We start from the raw sequence: 21,446 nt of genomic DNA, 5'->3' as shown, positions 1-21,446 counted from the left end.
AATGGCGATTGATACTGTCATGCACTGTGTGGGCCTGGGATCTACTGCTCACGCTCATCGTATACGATCTCAGCTTGAATGTCTCTAAACGGCAGACGTTCGACTCACTAAGTACCCTATGCTCCCCTTTACTAGTGACACGGTGCGTTACTCCAACAGACCCAGTTACAGCTTTGTTACAGGACGTGTCAAGAGCAGCTTAAGCCATTTTATGGCTGGAGCGGTCTTGATCTAAAAACATCCGAGGACCTTTTATTAATTACCTGTCCATGCAGGCAGGGAGGCTAGAGGAAGGGATACGTGCCTACGGCGGCGAGCATCGACCCCGCGCACTTCCATCGGTACACTCCTAGCCTTTTGAAAAGCACCATTATTAGGTTTTCTGCTGCCTACTAAATACTGTATGCACTTGACATGCAAGTCTGTTTGTGTTGCGTTATTATTAATGCTAAATCGGGCACCCTCGCACATCTTGCCGTCATTTCGTATTCTACCATTAAATGCCGTGTGCCAGTGTTCTGTATTTGTCTACATCTCAATTTCAGTAAATAAAAGTAAAAAAAAAAAAAAAAAAAATCAATAGATCCGCGTTATCCACTGATTCACTCAAGACAGACTGGCTCAGGAGCCGGTCAGAGCAAAATATTTTTTTCTCATTTTGCCTCTTAGCTGATGAGTTGCAGCAGACCTTTTCTTTAAGGCATTACTTTTCTTTCATCCAGTAATTGTGACTGCATATTACATTTCTGTGGTTGTGCCTCACAATATGACAATTCCTCAAACTCGCAGGCATGTCAGAAGAATTGAGGGGGATAACTCCTGCTTTGCACTCTATAACGTTTTGGTCTTTCAATTGGATAGCCTTGATTGTATGAAGGACGACTATCCCTCACTTAGCAGAGGCAAGGCAAATTCCTTCAACAAGCCTTGCATCCATGCTAAAAAGCTTTGGCATTCCTCTAGCCATCCAGAGTGGAAAGAGACCACAACCCATCCCTAGGGTGAGAAAACCAGGTAAACAGTTTACCACCATTTGCATTGCATTCTGCAGCAAACAAAGAGGAAATGTGTCGGGGGATTGTTTTTATGCAGGAAGATGCCCAATCCTGCCTCTAGCACAAGCACCATGGTGCAGGGGTGTCTGTGTTTGCACTTGGCAGCCACAAATACACCAGCCCAGAGAGAGAGCAGGAATGTACCATATGCAAGTAAAAATGTCGCATTCCTGCCTGCTTCATTTGACGCAAAGCAGCGAGTTGTCTTCCAGTGTTGCGCCAAATGTTATTAAGTCAGCCATTGGATGGGAGTCTGTAATTATGTGGAGAAGCTGTCGCAGTTCCTGGACTGCCTACATCCAGGTGAAGGCACCAATAGGCTTACCTCCAACACTCTTGCGCCTCCGGTGCGTCACTTTTTATATGAGGAAAAAGTGATGCATCGGCAGCTAAAGGAGCTTGTAAATAAGCCCCTAAGTAATAAAGGCATTTCCCTCATGGGACACCTCCTGCACCACACATCACCATGTCATCTACTCTGCAGGCAAAAGAGTGCCACACTTGCCAAACTTTACAGATTTCACCTCCTTGCTCTACCCCATGGGGCATTAAGATGGAAAGTGAGGGTAACAATGGCTACAGTTAATTTACAGAGTATTTTATTCTAAAAATATCTAGGAAGAACTTACATATTCTTTGAAGAAAGGTTGTTTTCAAGTTTCTCTTCATCCTTCAGCTCCTTTGGATATTTCAATCAGCAGAACACACAGCATCTCCATGATGGTAAACAAAGTTCATGGATGACTCCTTCTGAGCAGAAACAGACTTTTTAAATGAGAGAAATAAAACACTTCCATTTTAGACTTTTTCATTTCTCAGGCAATTTAATTAAGAATAATTAAGAATAGGAACACACTGTTTTTTTGGGGAGCGGGGAGATGAGGATAGCAATAGCTTTGAAACAGGGGTACTGCATCGTTAATGAATATACACATTACTGTATTGTCATCGTCATCTTCATTGGTAGGGAACAAAAAGGCAGGCATATTACAAAGATGTTCCAACAACTGAAAATCAAGGGACATTTAGAAAAAAAATACATCCTTTCTTGAGGCTTCCATTGCCGACGGAGGCTGGCGGGGCCTGCTGGAAGGCGGAAAACGCATCCTGTGTACGAAGTGCAAAAATACGACATGCTTAGTCCCATGGCCTTGAGGGCTGGGAACAGTCCGTGGCAGAGTAGAACCAGGCAAGCCTCCTCTGGGGTAAGCCAAAGCGTTCAGTGCTTGTGCTCAGATATTAGCAGCACATTGACCAGGATCTGATGCGCGGGCTTTCGACAGCACCGCTTTTGAACGTGGTGACCTGCTTGAGTGAGGCATGAAGGGATCGTCAGGGATGCAGGAGGCCAGATGGCCTGACATGTGGATGCCATGTCCAAATACCTTAATGGCAAATAAATGGCAATAGGAGTTGAAATCTGTAGAAGGTGGTGTATTGCATCAACGAGTGAGCTGAGAAGACAGCTGGCCCAGGTTCCAAGAGAAACAAAAATATGATAGAAATGTCATTTAGAATGTCAGGGATATGATGGCAGCTGCCCTTGTTTCACATTTTTGATTTCAATTGTAAAAGTAAAGACCTACCTAAGAATACAAAATACCTCTCCACAAGTCAAAAGCTTTCATCCCACAAATTCAGTTTTTTGAAGAAAATGAATGTCTTGAAAGGGTTTATACTTAAACTGATTAAATAAAAAAAAGGGAGCGGAACGTTGCCAACAGATTTTCCTCAACCTGCTTTGCAGAATTATATTGAGGGTCTTCTGTCACCGTGGCGGACCTTGAGCCACCTTTTGTCCCCCACTTCCTGTGGCTTTCAAACCCGAGCTTGCCTCCGCTGTCCTGGCCTTCGCCTCCAAGGAGACTGTTGGGCTTGTGTTGAGTCTTCATCATTCTGCCATGCCACACAGCATAAAGTTATACAAGCAAATCATTTTGGCTAAAAATCCAAAACAAGAAAAAACATTACCCATGAGATAAAAGGCAAACCGTGAGCGAGTTATTTTCTGAAAAATAAATACTCAAAACCAAACAAAAAAACACTTCAAGTTTTTCATGTCCACGTAGGAACAGTCTGGTGTCCTTGCTTCCCTCCCTGTTTGCACAAGTCCGGATTTCTTGTTGGTTTTTGTAACATTTTTTATTACTTTCCCTTTTTAGCAAATGTGGTGGGACTTGTATTAAATGAAAAAGTGGATAAACAAAATGGCGACTCCAATGTTCAGCAGGATCACCATGACTACCAGGATGGGAGCGGAGCCCTGCAAAAAGAAGAGAAAAAATGTATTAGGTATGTTATAAAATCGTCTTATTTTGCAGAATATATGGAAATGTTACAGTTGTGCATTAAGGTTGATGATGAATCACTCCTGGCCGTGTTCCAAGAACCCCCTACCCAATTGCAAACAGCACGAATTGTAGGCAAGGTTGACTTTTGTCACAGAGGGATGGTCTGCCAGGATACTGGCAGACTTCCCAACAATGCCAGTGCCTCTGTGTCAGGCTTTCCATGATTGCAGAAAGTGTAAGACTTTCTCTGCCTTAGCACCACTAGACTGGATCACTGGTTTATCCGAGCTGGGGATTCTTAGAGCTCATGCTAAAAAGGTTATTAATCAAAGTCCTTTGGATCGCAAAATGCATGTGTGTATGTTTAGATACTCTATCGTGTGCAAGAGGCTACTGGAAATAGCCAGGACTGAGAAACGTTCATGCTCCAGGAATGAAGTGGCAAGGGAAGGCCTTTCCTGCCGGGAAGGCAATGCGCTCTTGGTACACATTAGTATTTGCCGCTTTTCACCTGGGGAACTTCGACATTCTGGAGAAAGGAGTGGCTTTTTTTCACCAGGAAGAAGCATTAACTCCTGCATAACTTTTGCATTCAAAGCGAAGTTCTTAAAACATCTAAATAACATTTATACATTAAGGAGGTAAAAATATTTTGAAGGTTAATTAGAAACATTGCAAGAAGTATTAAAAACACCAGTTTTAGTTCAGATAAATATCCTTGCTTGGTACTTGAAATAAGGAGCCACTTTTTAAGTGGTTAAAGTTGAACATACAGAAACATTGCCAAATCAGCTGGAACCTCAAAAGCGGATGCTAAAAAAAGGTGAAGCGCAACAGCATTTATTCCAGTAACCATTCTTACCACCAATGGGATGGAACTAACAACCAGATCAATTGTTACCCTATTTTCACTAAAAAAGAAGTTGAATAACCATGGATGAGTCCTCAAATACAGAAGCTAGATGTTGTTTAAATCCAGACTAAAACCTTCATTAAGCTCTTATAGAAAACACTAGCCTTAGCATTAACTACTTATTCGGAGATTAATGTGTGAAGGATGAAGATTATCATCATGAACATTGCCCAAAACAAATGTGGTTGGTTCACCATCTACGCTTAAATTGGCCTAATACCAAACTGAACAAATTAGGTTGTCTTAAAAGACATTCTGGTTATATAGTGGTTCAAGATTCTGATTGAGAAAATTGTTATCAGCTGTACAAGAAAAGCATCAGTGAATTTCACAAACTATCTGAGCAGCTCAGTCAGATAAGGGTGTTTCTCTATAACAAGCTACAGTAACGCCAATCAACCTGGATTACCACTATATAGAAATTAGACCAACTGGTGTTGCCAATGCTTGTTTATAGCAGTTTTTCTAGTGACCGGTAGGATGCAATGAAAGGTATAAAACTGGTGTTGGTTAAACGTGGCTCTTTTTGCAATGCTGCTTTCGAAGCAGGGAAAATGACGACCACTTTCTATGGTGAAACCAAAAGGCTCTTGTGGGTAGGTCAGATCCAAAAAAATGAAGGAAAGCAACAAATAGGATCAAGGCAACTGGAATTGGCACGAAATCCATCCAATCCTGAGGAAGGATTGTCTCTGTGAAGTATGGTATATATACAATGCTGTCTCATCTATAGACAGCTAGAGCTGTCTGTAGTGAGAGTACAAAAATTAAGTCCTATCTTGTTAAACATTGACTTTAGCCAGAATCTCTGTCCAGCAATCAATGCCTGACAGAAACAAAAAATGTTAAGTGATTGTCTTATAGATGCAAAAACTGAGTACCCCTTGACTATAATTGAGAGCAGCTAGAATTTCCCAAGTTCTTTCAGGGCAATTTGAAGCAATCTCAGCTGGATAAAAGTGTGCCTTGCCAAAGAGAAAATTGGGTAATCTATGTAATCTTGGCAATCTCCGGGAGAATGGCAAATAAGTACATACTAGGAAAGTGTTCTAGATGCAATCTCCATTACTGCTTTCCTTTAAGGGTACTGACAACTTCGGGGCAAGGATTTTTGAAGCCCTTCATCTGTCCAATTTAGATAGGAGCTAGGCCAAAATATCAATTCAAAATCAAGCAAGGCTGATTTATGGAGCTCTAGTTGTTGTGCGCATGTACACCATATGGTTTCCTGAGTGAACTGCACCAGGCTCCCCCACATCGGGGGAGCCCCACATCTGGCAGGTCCCATGCCGGTCCATGGCACTTTGGTGGTGGGCAGGGGTGCAGTGCGCGCCTGACCATCTAACATGGCGCAAGGGGATTGGCTTAGGCGCCAGCACGGCCCCGGAAGCACTTCAAGTGCATCAGGGTTGCGCAAACAGAAAGTACATATTGACCCCACTCATAAAAGGGGTCACGACCGGTGAGCCAGTCATTCTCTCCCACTCGCCGACCGCAGGCAGGATCTTCTTCGCTCATGTTTAAGGACCTCGCTCGCTCAGCAAGCCTTTGGAAAGCCTTTGTCTTCTATTTCCTCTGTTTTTTACAGGTTCAGGCATGATTCTCTCCGTGCTCTGCGCCTCTTCGCACTCAGCACCTTGTGGGACCATAACAGCAGAACAATCACGCCATGCCTGGGAGCCTCACAGGTTTGAGCTCTGCTTACCTGACCCAAGTACTGACTCGGTGGCGGCTCCAGCAGGGGCCCTGGTTATGCAGGTGAGGGGGCCTGATTGGGAGGAATTTTGGAAAGTTTAGAGCAGTGGGCTCCAAACTTTTTAATGCTGGGCCCTCAGTTGAAAAATAAAAATCACTGGGCCCTCCCTCAGAATTGTTCACAATTATTTTATAAAGATGGCAATGTTTAAATATTTCTAGACCTATTTAAACATTGCAGTTAAGTACTGTTACCTTTTTAAAAATGCAATAGCATGCTTCTGCTTAAAACAAAGGCCTGTTATCTGTATAATGCTTCTTTTGGTCAGAGTCTGGCACTTCCCCCCCCCCACCCCCCAGTTTGAAGACCTCTGGTTTAGATGTGTTTGGTTGTGGTGTGCTGACCCTGGGAAGTAGGCCTGGTTGCCTTGTTGGTGTTCATCTGCTTTTTGTGAGGGGCATTAACAGCATTGGTGGGCAGTATCAGCATTGGGGGGTTAGTTGGTGTATTTTATTCCTTCCTCATTTATTCCTGGTGCTTTTGTCCCTTGTTTTCCTTCCCTTGCCCTCCTTGCTTGGAGCTGCGGGGCAGGGTTACTGGGAGTTTGCATCCTACATGCTACTAACATTTGCTGTTTTCTAGTGCCTTGATAGCAGCGTGTTTTGTGTTTATAGGGGATTTTATGCTAGTGTTGCTATAGTGTTTTGTTTTCACTAGTGTTGCCTTTGTTGGTGGAAGTTGTCTGGGCAGGCCGGGGGATAGGTCAATATGGCACCAAGTGGGCGGCGGTGTGCTAAGCGATCCCGGACTGAGGCACTGTTAGAGGCGTTGATGCTCAGAATTAATGCTATGGATCAGGCCATTGTATCATTGAAGTCACAGCCACCTGATGTGTCCAGGGGGCTGGCGGAGAGGCCTAGGAGGGCAGGAGGGCCTCCCAGGGAGGCATTCCCCATAGGCCTGACGAGAGCTTGTGGGCAGGGGAGGCATAAAGGGGAGCTACAGGGGCTGGCTGTAAGTGACCAGGGTATTCAGGGGAACCAGGACTCTAGCCACTTGTTGGTAGCCCCGGAGGCTCTGACCCTGGCCCCGGATGCTCCAGTTCAGGTGATGGTACCGCCCGTTATCGCAAATGCACTGGTCCCGTCATTTGGAGTTGCACCTGGAGCCACGGCCCCGGTTGCGGGTGGTTCTGGCCAGGTGACTGTGCAGAGTACTACCGCGGCTAGTGGAGTTGTTTACAATGTGGGTTCTGGAATGGCTATAGGGTGACTTCTGCAGGGGGGGAATGTACCTTTTGTAGCAGGACCTAGTAGCTAATTTAGCATTTGTGTTGCCATGGCTCTTCGAGAAGGGAATGCTGTTTGTCTGGTGTCTTGGTGGGGATTGGTGAGGGTGATGTTATGCAGAAACCACGATGCCAAGTATCTCACCTAGGTAGCGCCAAGGATGGTCAGGGATCACAGGGGACCCTGACTGGGCTCAGGCCCAAAATGGGGGGGGGGAGGGATGATGGGGCCGCCCGCTACCTCTTCAGCACAGGTAGGGAGTCAGGCCCACAGACTGGTGTGGTTTCTGTGCAGTCATTCAGCCAAATTCTGGCTGCGTCGAATACGAGTATCACGATTCTTTGGGGGGGGGGGAGTGGCAGCTATGGTAACGTGTGCCCCTGCCCAGAGGATGGTGAGTACAGGTATTGGACCCTCTTTATCCCCAATGAGTTTGGGTGGTATTCGCACTGAACATGAGCGATTGAATTTGCATATGTCAATGGAGGTAAAGGAGAAAATATGGAAAGCGGCGTAGTTGGACATTTTCTGCTTGTGGATAAGTCTGAGAAAGAGGAGGTTAAGCGTTGTAAAGAAGGTGCGTACTCTAGGGAATGCGGCCATTAGGCACACAAGAAGAAGGCTGAAGAGACTTTGGTTAATTGGGTCAGTGGTTTCTCGACCAATCAAGCCTTTTTGGCAGAGTGCTTCAATGATCTTGGGGTGCAACTAGCTTGTTATCAGAACAGGATTGTGGGTGTGCATGATGAATATGGTGGTACAGCCTGGAAGAATTATGATAAGGAGTTTAGGAGGATTAAAACCAATAGACATACCCTGGGATGGGATCAAATTGATATAATCACTTTGCTCCGATTATATGAATCGGCCACAAGGTGCTACTGCTCAGCCTTTTTGGGCAGGGTCAGGGTACACTAGTGGCCCGGCAGAGGGGCCAAAAAAAGGGGCTTGCTGGGATTTCAACCAGCGTACCTGCACCCGACCTCCTGGAACCTGTAGATTTAAACATTGCTGTTCATTCTGTGGTCAGGCCTCCCATCTGGAATCTAAGTGCTATAAAAAAAAGTCCAGAAATAAGAGCACCAAGAAGCAGCAGTGACAATTTGGAATTTGCCAAAGCCCGCTCCCCAGTTAAATTAATGGCAACGGTCCCTTGGCTCAATACTTATACTAACCAGGTGTAGGAAAGTACCATCTTGCCTGGCATGTTACCCCCATTTTTCACTGTATATATGTTGTTTTAGTTGTATGTGTCACTGGGACCCTGGTAACCCAGGGCCCCAGTGCTCATAAGTGTGCCTGAATGTGTTACCTGTGTAGTGACTAACTGTCTCACTGAGGCTCTGCTAATCAGAACCTCAGTGGTTATGCTCTCTCATTTCTTTCCAAATTGTCACTAACAGGCTAGTGACCATTTTTACCAATTTACATTGGCTTACTGGAACACCCTTATAATTCCCTAGTATATGGTACTGAGGTACCCAGGGTATTGGGGTTCCAGGAGATCCCTATGGGCTGCAGCATTTCTTTTGCCACCCATAGGGAGCTCTGACAATTCTTACTCAGGCCTGCCACTGCAGCCTGAGTGAAATAACGTCCACGTTATTTCACAGCCATTTTACACTGCACTTAAGTAACTTATAAGTCACCTATATGTCTAACTTTTACCTGGTAAAGGTTAGGTGCAAAGTTACTTAGTGTGAGGGCACCCTGGCACTAGCCAAGGTGCCCCCACATTGTTCAGAGCCAATTCCCTGAACTTTGTGAGTGCGGGGACACCATTACACGCGTGCACTACATATAGGTCACTACCTATATGTAGCTTCACAATGGTAACTCCGAATATGGCCATGTAACATGTCTATGATCATGGAATTGCCCCCTCTATGCCATCCTGGCATAGTTGGCACAATCCCATGATCCCAGTGGTCTGTAGCACAGACCCTGGTACTGCCAAACTGCCCTTCCTGGGGTTTCACTGCAGCTGCTGCTGCTGCCAACCCCTCAGACAGGCATCTGCCCTCCTGGGGTCCAGCCAGGCCTGGCCCGGGATGGCAGAACAAAGGACTTCCTCTGAGAGAGGGTGTTACACCCTCTCCCTTTGGAAAATGGTGTGAAGGCAGGGGAGGAGTAGCCTCCCCCAGCCTCTGGAAATGCTTTCTTGGGCACAGATGTGCCCAATTCTGCATAAGCCAGTCTACACCGGTTCAGGGACCCCTTAGCCCCTGCTCTGGCGCGAAACTGGACAAAGGAAAGGGGAGTGACCACTCCCCTGACCTGCACCTCCCCTGGGAGGTGTCCAGACCTCCTCCAGTGTGCTCCAGACCTCTGCCATCTTGGAAACAGAGGTGCTGCTGGCACACTGGACTGCTCTGAGTGGCCAGTGCCACCAGGTGACGTCAGAGACTCCTGCTGATAGGCTCCTTCAGGTGTTAGTAGCCTATCCTCTCTCCTAAGTAGCCAAACCCTCTTTTCTGGCTATTTAGGGTCTCTGTCTCTGGGGAAACCTTAGATAACGAATGCAAGAGCTCATCCGAGTTCCTCTGCATCTCTCGCTTCACCTTCTGCCAAGGAATCGACTGCTGACCGCGCTGGAAGCCTGCAAACCTGCAACATAGTAGCAAAGACGACTACTGCAACTCTGTAACGCTGATCCTGCCGCCTTCTCGACTGTTTTCCTGCTTGTGCATGCTGTGGGGGTAGTCTGCCTCCTCTCTGCACCAGAAGCTCTGAAGAAATCTCCTGTGGGTCGACGGAATCTTCCCCCTGCAACCGCAGGCACCAAAAAGCTGCATTACCGGTCCCTTGGGTCTCCTCTCAGCACGACGAGCGAGGTCCCTCGAATCCAGCGACTCTGTCCAAGTGACCCCCACAGTCCAGTGACTCTTCAGTCCAAGTTTGGTGGAGGTAAGTCCTTGCCTCACCTCGCTGGGCTGCATTGCTGGGAACCGCGACTTTGGAAGCTACTCCGGCCCCTGTGCACTTCCGGCGGAAATCCTTTGTGCACAGCCAAGCCTGGGTCCACGGCACTCTAACCTGCATTGCACGACGTTCTAAGTTGGTCTCCGGCGACGTGGGACTCCTTTGTGCGACTTCGGGTGAGCACTGTTTCACGCATCCTCGTAGTGCCTGTTTCTGGCACTTCTCCGGGTGCTACCTGCTGCTGAGAGGGCTCCTTGTCTTGCTCGACGTCCCCTCTCTCTCCTGGTCCAATTTGCGACCTCCTGGTCCCTCCAGGGCCACAGCAGCGTCCAAAAACGCTAACCGCACGATTTGCAGCTAGCAAGGCTTGTTGGCGTTCTTTCGGCGGGAAAACACTTCTGCACGACTCTCCACGGCGAGAGGGATCCGTCCACCAAAGGGGAAGTCTCTAGCCCTTTTCGTTCCTGCAGAAACCTCAGCTTCTTCTGTCCAGTAGAAGCTTCTTTGCACCCGCAGCTGGCATTTCCTGGGCATCTGCCCATCTCCGACTTGCTTGTGACTTTTGGACTTGGTCCCCTTGTTCCACAGGTACCCTAGATTGGAAATCCACAGTTGTTGCATTGTTGGTTTGTGTCTTTCCTGCATTATTCCTCTAACACGACTTCTTTGTCCTTAGGGGAACTTTAGTGCACTTTGCACTCACTTTTCAGAGTCTTGGGGAGGGTTATTTTTCTAACTCTCACTATTTCCTAATAGTCCCAGCGACCCTCTACAAGGTCACATAGGTTTGGGGTCCATTCGTGGTTCGCATTCCACTTTTGGAGTATATGGTTTGTGTTGCCCCTATCCCTATGTTTCCCCATTGCATCCTATTGTAACTATACATTGTTTGCACTGTTTTCTAAGACTATACTGCATATTTTTTGCTATTGTGTATATATATCTTGTGTATATTTCCTATCCTCTCACTGAGGGTACACTCTAAGATACTTTGGCATATTGTCATAAAAATAAAGTACCTTTATTTTTAGTATAACTGTGTATTGTGTTTTCTTATGATATTGTGCATATGACACTAAGTGGTACTGTAGTAGCTTCACACGTCTCCTAGTTCAGCCTAAGCTGCTCTGCTAAGCTACCATTATCTATCAGCCTAAGCTGCTAGACACCCTATACACTAATAAGGGATAACTGGGCCTGGTGCAAGGTGCAAGTACCCCTTGGTACTCACTACAAGCCAGTCCAGCCTCCTACACCAGGCAGCTACTCAGATATTGTATGAGGGTTATAAGGAAAGCTTTAGGATTCCGGCAACAGGCTATCTGGGCTCTCCTCACGGGAAGAACCAGCAGCGTCTCAGATCCAACCCAGGGTGGCTAGGGCAAACATCCTAAAAGAGTTGAGTCTGGGTTGCGTGGCAGGCCCTTTTAACCTAGTTCCTATGGATGGCTTTGTTTATTCTCCCACGGAGTGGTTACTATGAAAGAACCAGGGGAGTTCAGATTGATTCATAACCGGTTGGTTCCCAAGAGTTCTGTAACTGAAGCTACTGACGGAGACTTATGCTCAGTCAAGTATGCTTATCTTGATCAAGCCATTCAAATGCTGCAGGAGCTCCATCCTAGGGCTGTGATGGCAAAATCTGAGTTGAGTCTGCTTTCTGGTTGCCTCCTGTTCACCCGGAACATTTCCATCTCCTGGGTTTCCAGTTTGAAGGTCCTACTACTTTGATAAGTGTATGCTGATGGGTTGCGCCATCTTCTGTTCCTATTTTGAGAAGTTTAGCATGTTTCTTGAATGAGCTTTTAGGCAGAATTCTGGACACCAGTGGGTGCTCCACTACCCCGATGATCTTCTGCTCCTTGGCCCACCCAGCTCTGAACTGAGGCTTTGGGGACCTTTCAGAACCTGATGGGGGAGTTTTGGGTCCCTCTTGTAAAAGGGCAAGACTGTAGGCTCAGCCACCACATTTGAGTTTCTTGGAATTGAACTGGATTCTGTGGTAGGAGTGTCCATGCTTCTGGTGGGGAAGGTTGACTCTTTCTCCCAAGCCTTGCAGGCATGCCTGAGAGCTAAGGAGGTCACACACCATCCGTTACAAGGGCTAGTGGGGCAACTTAATTGAGCTCTACGGATCATTCCCATGGGGCGCCCCTTCACATGTTCTATTGCCAAGGCCATGTCTGAACTGAAGGTCAAGCATCACCACCCCAAGCTCTCCAGCGAGGTCAAGCAGGATATGAGAGTTGTTCCTGCATGACGTTAATGGAACAGTTGTGGGGCCAGGGAAGCCTAGGTCCAACAGGGAGTTGGGACTCTTTACAGGTGCTCTGTCAGTTTGGCCTGAGCAATTTCACAATCAGTCAGCGGCTTTCTGGTCTGACAACATGGCAGCGGTAGAGTGTATGGACCAGCAATCTGCGAAATACAAGATGATTCTGAGGGTTCTGAAGGAAATTGCACTCCTGTGTCTGCGGTTGAAAGTCCTCCTTAGAGCTAAACATGTACCTGGTGTGTTGAACAATGCAGCTGATACTTTATCCCATTTTAAGATGCAGGTTTACAGGTTCTACCATCCAGGAGTGGAAGAATTCCCAACACCCTTCCCAGAGCATTAGTGGCAGATTGGTGCCCAAGATTACCAGACCTTGTGGCATCCAGTTTAGAGCCCAGGGCGAGGCAGCCCTATGAGGGGACTTTTAATGCTTATTCAGAATTCCTTGAGTGGGTTTGGATATCTGGTTGGTCTACTACATCATCAGTCATGGCATTCTTGGAGGCACTTAGGGGCGAGGGCTGGGTGGTTGCTTGTGCCAGGTATCACGCTGCAGCAATTTCCTTTTTTGCGCAACTGTTTGGGCTTCCTGATGGAACTAAATCTTTACAGGTAAAGAGGGCTTTGAAGTGTTTGAGGGGACCAGACCAGATTCTAGGCACCCCATTGATACGGTTAAGCTGGCCCACATTCTAGGGTCTCTTGGAGGCATATGTAGCTCCCCAGGGGAGGTCAGACTATTCAGGGCAGCATTTACCCTGGCCTTTTAGGGAGCCCGTAGGCTGAGTGAGCTGGTGGCCAAGATCAGGAAGGATACTGGGGTGGTGGACTACAGCTTTTGGACATCCAGTGGTTGGACAGGGCACAGGACCTGGCGATTAACATTCCTCATTCTAAGGTTGATCAGGTCAGAGGGGGGTGAACACATAACTGTTGCATAGGACCTCCGGCACTGAGTGCTGTCCCGTCCATAACTTGGAGGTTTTCATAAAACATCACCCCTGGGGGGTGAGGCGGGGCCACTTTCTAGTCTGCACAGATTGCACCCCACTGACCAGGTACCAATTCTCTATGATACTGAAGCGTGCTCTGTCCACAGCGGGTTTTGACGCATCTGAGTTCTGGACTCATTCCTTTAGAATTAAGGCAATCGTGGCAATAGAGCTCTCAAGTGCAGCTGTGCGTAGGACTGGCAGGTGGTCCTCAGACTATTATAAATGTTATGTGAGATTACATATGCTGTAAGTGTGCTACGTCATCCCATTATCTTCTCCCATTCTTTCTTTCTCTTAAGTGTCTGGTGCGGGGAGTGGAGTGACCAGTCCGAGGTCCTGAAGTTTTCTGTGCACGCAGGCACTGGAATCACGGATGTTTGGGCTATATACAAGAGGTATCTTTGCATCCCACACATTGCAGGCAGAGTATCGTCTCACTTTCTACAGACGTGGAGGGCTGCAACTCACACAACTGAGGCAGGCACTGGACACAGTGCTGCCACAGGAGTTCACGTCTCCTGGCATCATCATTCTGCACCTAGGTGGTAATGACTTGGTTCATATTGGACTGCGGCATCTGTTTGATATGGTTGTTTCTGAAATCGATTGGTTGGCAAAGAGATTTCCTCAGGTAGAGCTCACTTGGTCTACTATCATTCCCCAGTTGCAGTGGAGGGGCGCAAATCAGTCAGAGCTCTGAACGAGTATGTGAGACGGATACATATTAAGATTGCCACACCTGTCACGGGCTGGCAATGAGATGTTTTTGGAGAACTTCTTGGCTTAGTTGGTGCACCGCCCTCAGTAGGGGAGCGACTGCAGGGGGTGGGACCAGATAGTAGGTCTACTTCGCTGGCCTGTGGCGGGGTGAGATCATGATTGGTGGGGCAATTTGGCTGACTTGAGCATGACAGCAATGTCACAGGACACACAAGGGTGCTGGCAGGCAATTGAAGGCAACATACAGGGGTGCGGGGTTGCAAGAAGATTGCCTTCATCTGGTCCTTAGGGACAATCACCTGGGCACGAAGCTAGCACTGACCATTGTTGGGGGGGGGTCTGAAGGGTGGTGCCCGAGGTAAGTATCCAGGCGAGCAGGCGGGCCCCCTACACAAAGTTTGCACCTAAAGGGGTTGCATGTGTTGTTGTTCTTCCAAATGGAGGGACTCACGCCGGGTCACTTAACCAGAGAGGTGGTTCCAAGATTGGGAGTCACCCTCGGGGCCAGTCATGATCCCATCCGTAGTCACTGATTTGGATACGCAGCAACAGAATTTAGATGGTGTTAGGAAACTAGATGTATTAGCATCTCTGTTAAGGCTCGACATCTACACATGTAAATTAAGCTGTAAATATTATGGGTTACTGCGTATAAATGTTTGAAGTGATAAACGATTTAAAAAATATTGTTGTTGTAAAACCAAAAAACAGCTAGGGGTTTATAGCTTCTAACCCAAGAAGTGTATTTTACTGACTAAATGTGTGAATTGACCTGTGGGAGGGTAACTCTGGCACATATGGCAGGTCCCACGCCGGGCCGAGATACCTAGGTGGGGGGCAGGGGGGCAGGGGCGCAGTGCACCTCCGACCCCCTAACACGGCACAAGAAGATTGGCTTTGGCACCAGCACAGCCCTGGAAGCACTTCAAGTGCGGTCGGTGAGCAGGTCTTTGTCTCCTGCTCGCCGACCGCAGGAAGGATCTTCTTTGCTCGCTCTGCAAGTTTTGACCCACCGACCTCCCATTAGGCAGTTGGTCCTACTGTTATGCTTGCTATCTGGGGTCTTGTGTCTGAGGCTGGTAATGTGTGCTAACCCACCCTTTTTGTTCACTGACAGAGTGGGTGCCAATGTCGCAAAAGTATGCTTTGTGTTGTATTTTATGTAATATACTATGGCAGGGTGAAATTGTGATTGGTGGGGCAATTAGGCTTAGCTTTCTTACTTGAGCATGACACCAATGTCACAGGACCCTTCAAGGGGTGCTGGAAGGGAATCGAAGGCAACATTGCTTTCCACTCTCACAATCTTGAGAGTCAAATGCAGAACGGATTGTACTTGGCCAGGTTTGCAGAACCTTCGGGTGGAGTGGCAAGTGATCTCGTTCACTACAGTTAGCATCTGGAAGCCCTTGTCTGCCCTGTGATCCCACCGAAATGGATCTGAAAGGCCCTCTCATGCAATCTGCTAGGTAAGGACCAGAGAGTAGTATCAGGTGCAAAGCTGATAAAAGGGGATTAAGACCATACTGCCTTTTGGACTCTGATCAATGCTTTGCAGTTTATAGCCATTGGCATATGGGAAGTTGGAGACCTGTATATTCTTCAAGGAACTTTGGGCTCAAGTGTAGCTGTTGAAGTTATGAGTTATTTTAAGGTTTGTAATTAATATATTTGTGCATCCCAAAGATCTGATTGCAAGTGTATTGTAGCTCTGGCCACTTGGGCTCAATAGTTGCCCTTTACCGCATGATAAGGATGGATCCTCTCAAATGAGTTGATTTTGGACCTGGACCTGGACCTTTTTACAGGGTCATCCCCAAACTTTTCGCCTTCCTCCTCCTATTTTGTCGGACCCTTTTTTGTTGATGTTAGGACTCTGAGCACTTTCCCACTGCTGACCAGTGCTAAAGTGCATGTGCTCTCCCTTCTAAACTTGGTATGATTGGCTTACACCTAAGTGGCACATTTAATTTACCAGTAAGTCCCTTGTACAGTGGTATTCCTATACCCAGGGCCTCTAAATTAAATGCTAATCAATCATATTTATACAGCGCGCTACTCACCTGTGAGGGTCTCAAGGCGCTAGGGGGGGTCACTGCTGCTCGAAGAGCCAGGTCTTGTGACGCCTCCGGAAGGCGAGGTGGTCCTGGGTGGTCCTGAGGTGGGCGGGGAGGGAATTCCACGTCTTGGCTGCCAGGTAGGAGAAGGATTTCCCACCTGCAGTGGTTCGGCAGATGCGAGGGACGGCGGCGAGAGCGAGGCTGGTGGAGCGAAGTTGACGGGTGGGCGTGTAGAAGGTGAGGCAACGGTTGAGGTATTCGGGGCCCTTGTTGTGGAGGGCTTTGTGTGCGTGGGTGAGGAGCCTGAAGGTGATCCTTTTGTTGACGGGTAGCCAGTGCAGCTGTCGCAGGTGGGCGGAGATGTGGCTGTGGCGGGGTACGTCGAGGATGAGGCGTGCAGAGGCGTTTTGTATGCGCTGAAGACGTTTCTGAAGTTTTGCGGTGGTTCCTGCGTATAGGGTGTTTCCGTAGTCCAGGCGGCTTGTGACGAGGGCGTGGGTCTCAGTTTTTCTGGTGTCGGCGGTGATCCAGCGGAAGATCTTTCGGAGCATGCGAAGTGTGAGGAAGCAAGAAGACGAGACGGCGTTGACTTGCTTGGTCATGGTGAGAAGGGGTCCAGGATGAATCCGAGGTTGCTTGCGTGGTCTGAGTGGGTCGGTGCGGTGCCCAGGGCCGTGGGCCACCAGGAATCGTCCCAGGCGGACGGGGAGTTTCCGAGGATGAGGACTTCCGTCTTGTCTGAGTTCAGCTTCAGGCGGCTGAGTTTCATCCATTCTGCGACGTCTTTCATTCCATCCTGCAGGTTGGTTTTGGCAGTGGCTGGGTCTTTGGTGAGGGAGAGTATCAGCTGGGTGTCGTCGGCATAGGAGATGGTGTTGATGTTGTGTTTGCGTGCGATGTCGGCGAGGGGGCTCATGTAGACATTGAAGAGAGTAGGGCTGAGCGAGGAGCCCTGTGGGACGCCGCAGATGATCTCGGTGAGATCTGAGCGGAAAGGCGGGAGGTAGACTCTTTGGGAGCGGTCAGAGAGAAAAGAGACGATCCAGTCCAGGGCCTGTCCTTGGATACCGGTGGAGTGGAGGTGGGTTATTAGGGTGCGGTGGCAGACGGTGTTAAAGGCAGCCGAGAGGTCGAGGAGGATGAGGGCGGCTGTTTCTCCGTTGTCCAGCAGGGTTCGGATGTCGTCGGTGACTGCGATGAGGGCGGTTTCCGTGCTGTGGTTGGCCCGAAATCCAGACTGGGAGGGGTCGAGCAGGTTGTTGTCTTCGAGGAAGTTGGTCAGTTGCTTGTTGACGGCCTTCTCGATGACTTTGGCCGGGAAGGGGAGGAGCGAGATTGGGTGGAAGTTCTTCAGGTCGCTGGGGTCTGCCGTAGGTTTCTTCAGGAGAGCGTTGACTTCCGCGTGTTTCCAGCTCTCGGGGAAGGTGGCAGATGCAAACGAGCTGTTGATGATGGTCTGGAGATAGGGGGCGATGCTGGCGTCGGCTTTGTTGAAGATGTAATGTGGGCAAGGGTCCGAGGGGGCACCGGAGTGGATGGTGTTCATGGTAGTTTTTGGTCTCTTCGGCGCTGATGGGTGTCCAGGCGTTGAGGGTGATGGCTGGGGCTGTGGGTTCCGTGGTGGTCGGCGGGATCTGTGGACCGAAGCTGTCGTGTAGGTTGGTGATCTTTCGATGGAAGAAGGTAGCGAGGGAGTTGCAGAGTTCTTGTGAGGGTGTGATGGAGTTGGAGCTGGTGTTGGGATTGGAGAGCTCTTTGACGATGTTGAAGAGTTCTTTGCTGTTGTGGGTGTTCTTGTCCAGTCTCTCTTTGAAGGATGCTCTTTTGGTGGCGCGGATCAGCTGGTGGTGTTCGCGGGTGGCGATTTTGAGGGCTGACATGTTTTTTGCGGTGTGTTCTTTGCGCCAGGTTTTCTCGAGGGTACGGCAGGTTTTCTTGGATTCTTTGAGGGCGTCTGTGAACCATAGAGGTTTCCTGGTGTTGGTCTGTCTTGGGGGGCGTTTGAGGGGGGGCGAGGTTGTCAGCGCAGTTTGTGATCCACTGTGTGAGGCTGAGGGCTGCGTTGTTGGCGTCGGAGGTGATGGTAGGTTGGTTGTGGTTGTGAGAGGAGAGTAGCTGTTCTGTGGAGATTTTGTTCCAAGGTCTGCGGGTGATAGGTTGTGTGCGAAGGTGGAGAGTCTTGCATCTGAAGGTGAAGTGGACACATCTGTGGTCGGTCCAGTGTATTTCGGAGGAGTGGCTGAAGGATACGTGGTTGCTGGCGGAGAAGATGGGGTCGAGCGTGTGTCCAGCGATGTGGGTGGGGGTGTTCACCAGTTGCTTGAGGCCGAGGTTGGCGAGGTTGTTGAGCAGGGTGGTGGTGTTGGTGTTGTTGTTCTGCTCCAGGTGGAAGTTCAGGTCTCCGAGGAGGATGTAGTCTGGCGAGGCTAGGGCGTGCGGGGAGATGAAGTCTGTGATGGATTCGCTGAATAGGGCGCGTGGTCCAGGGGGCCTGTAGACTAGAGTTCCTCTGACTGTGGTCCTGGGGTCGGTGTGGATCTGGAAGTGCATGTGTTCGGCGGCGAGGAGGGTGTCTTCGGTGGAGGTAGTGACGTTGATGGAGCTCTTGTATATGATGGCGATTCCTCCTCCAACTTGGTTGGTGCAGTCTTTCCTGGCGATCTTGTAGCCGTCGGGGATGGCTATGGCGATGTCGGGGGCCGATGAAGCGTTCATCCAGGTCTCAGTGATGAAGGCGACGTCCGGTGCGGTAGAGTCCAGGAGGTCCCATAGTTCAATGGTGTGCTTGTGGACGGAGCGTACGTTGATGAGGATGCACTTGAGGTGGTTGTTGGCGCGTGGCTGGTGGACGGGATGCAGTCGCGGTGGAAGGTATGCTTGCAGGTTTGACAGGCGAAGGGTCCATGAGTGCGTTTCGGGCTGGCTTGGTAGCAGGTGGTAGTACGTCCCGGGTTGAGTACGTGGAGGGAGGCGGCGTCGTAGCAGTGCTGGGGGTTTTGGGAGCGCTGGGGGCCAGGGGTTCTGTCGCTGCGCGCGGCCGCACAGCGGCCGCCATAAGAGGGAGGGGGGGAGGGAGGAGGAGTCAGCTGGGGGCGGGAGGGAGGGCGACGAATGGGAGCGGGGGTTGGGGCCGCACGGGTGGCAGCGGCGGGAAAGCAGAGAGCGGGAGGCCGAAAAAAGAGAGAAAGTGGGAAGAAAAGGGGAAATTCACAGAATAAAGGCAAAGATGGCAGGAAAAATCAAAAAGTAGAAAGAGTCAGAGGGGTAAAGAAAGCGCAGTGGAAAAAGAGGGGCGAGATACACAGGGGTAGAAAGGCGCAGTGGCAGAGTTGTAGAAGGGGAAATTCACGAGGGGAGAGCCAGGAGAAGAGGAGAAAGCACGAGGAGCTGGACAGGAGAGTGCCAAGAGGAGAGGAGAAAAACGAGGAGCTGGACAAAGAGAGAGTGGCAAGAGGAGAGGAGAAAAACGAGGAGCTGAACAAAGAGAGAGTGCCAAGAGGAGAGGAGAAAAACGAGGAGCTGGACAAAGAGAGAGTGCCAAGAGGAGAGGAGAAAAAACTGAAAACTGGACAGGGGAGAGCCAAGAGGAGAGGAGAAAAGACGAGGAGCAGGAGAGTGCCAAGAGGAGAGGAGAAAAACGAGGAGCTGGACAAACAGAGAGTGCCAAGAGGAGAGGAGAAAAACGAGGAGCTGGACAAAGAGAGAGTGCCGAGAGGAGAAAAACGAGGAGCTGGACAAAGAGAGAGTGCCAAGAGAAGAGGAGAAAAAACTGAAAACTGGACAGGGGAGAGCCAAGAGGAGAGGAGAAAAGACGAGGAGCAGGACAGGAGAGTGCCAAGAGGAGAGGAGAAAAACGAGGAGCTGGACAGGGGAGAGCGCAGAGGAGCACTTACGGTCTGCTGGAGGTGGCAGGGGCCTGGGCAGGTGGAGCTGCAGCGGCGGGGGAAGCGACCTACCCTACTGGGCCTGCAGCGCAGCTTGCACCACCTACAGAAGTGGCCTTTCAAACCTGTCTCAGGCCTGCTATCACAGAGCCTGCTTGCGCAGTTTACGGCTTCCGAGACCTGGCATCTAAATTGACTTGGTAGGCCAGGAGCTCCCCTTTTACTACATATAAGTCACTGATAATGTAGGCCCTAGCTAGGCCTATGGGCAGGGTGCTGCGTATGTAAAAGGTAGGACATATGTCTTTATGTATTACATGTCCTGGTAGTGACAAACAGCCGATCTACTTTCTCACTACTGAGTGCTGCCTCTCTCATAGGATTGCAGTGGAGATGCCCTAACATGCGTCTAAGTGGTATTGTCTAATCTATGAGGGGGTGACGCAGGCATGTTTGGTATGGTGTAATGGTAGTGAGAAATGTTGCTTACTGGTGTAGGTGAATTTTTTATTACCATTATAGAAATGCCACTTTTAGAAAGTGGGTATTTCTCTGTACTTATGACTGTTGTTTTGCAGCTTGACTCCAATCCACATCTGGGGCCGAGTGACAACTGTGCTTTGTGCATTCCTTTCAGACAGCCTGAATACAGGGAGGGTGAAGGTGTCACAAGAGTGCATCTGCATATTGAATGGTCTTCCTGGGCTGGGAGAGGGAGAAGCGGGGCACACCTGCATTTGTAAAGGCTGGGTCCTGCCCTCACACAAAGGGCTTGTTTACCCCCCACTGATGTCTGGAGCCAGTGCTAGAGGAGAAAGGGGACACTCCTGGAACCGGTTAGTACTGGTTGGAACCACTTTTCCCCCTTTTGTGGAGACTGCGCAAACAAGTATAAGAACAGGGTGTCTTCCCCCACAGGGAGAGACACTAATGGACTAAACTGGACGCTGCTAGGAGGACTCGCCAGGAACCGCCTTTGGACTGCTCTGCTGATGTGATGACCTGTGACCTATTAGGTCACTGAGAAGGAATGCCACTGTTTACTCTGTCCCCTTGCACTGGCCTGACAGCTGGGTCCTGCAGCCCTTTGGTTCTCCACCAACTGTAATAGGAGATGGGTGGTGTGCCCCACAAATTTGTCCCCTTGCATTTCTCTAAAAGCGCATGATGGGCACTTTTACAGTCTTTTTTTTTTTCTCTCAGCACGAGGAGAGCACTGTATTTTACTTAACTAAGCGCATGAAGAGCGATTCACTTGTCCTCCTAGGCACCGTAAGCGCCCTTATGGCACTGCAGTTGTAGCCCCCCTCCCGATGCAAAGAAAGTGAAGAGGAGCCTGCCGGGAG

At 49.2% G+C, this 21,446-nt stretch overlaps 1 protein-coding gene across 1 annotated transcript in view; it reads right to left on the bottom strand.

The window, feature by feature from the left end:
* Window positions 1-1,856: 1,856 nt before the first annotated feature.
* JPH3 (junctophilin 3) overlaps window positions 1,857-21,446 on the bottom strand; it is a 551,692-nt gene continuing 532,102 nt past the window's right edge. The window contains exon 5 of the mRNA XM_069217200.1: window positions 1,857-3,318. Within this exon, the coding sequence (XP_069073301.1) occupies window positions 3,238-3,318 (81 nt within the window). The 3' untranslated portion in view covers window positions 1,857-3,237. The remainder of the gene's footprint in view (window positions 3,319-21,446) is intronic.

The sequence above is a fragment of the Pleurodeles waltl genome, chromosome 12 (assembly GCF_031143425.1).
Source record: "Pleurodeles waltl isolate 20211129_DDA chromosome 12, aPleWal1.hap1.20221129, whole genome shotgun sequence".
In the NCBI taxonomy this organism is placed as follows: domain Eukaryota; kingdom Metazoa; phylum Chordata; class Amphibia; order Caudata; family Salamandridae; genus Pleurodeles; species Pleurodeles waltl.
Note: the sequence above shows the minus strand (reverse complement) of the source record. Positions and strands in the feature narration are given on the sequence as shown.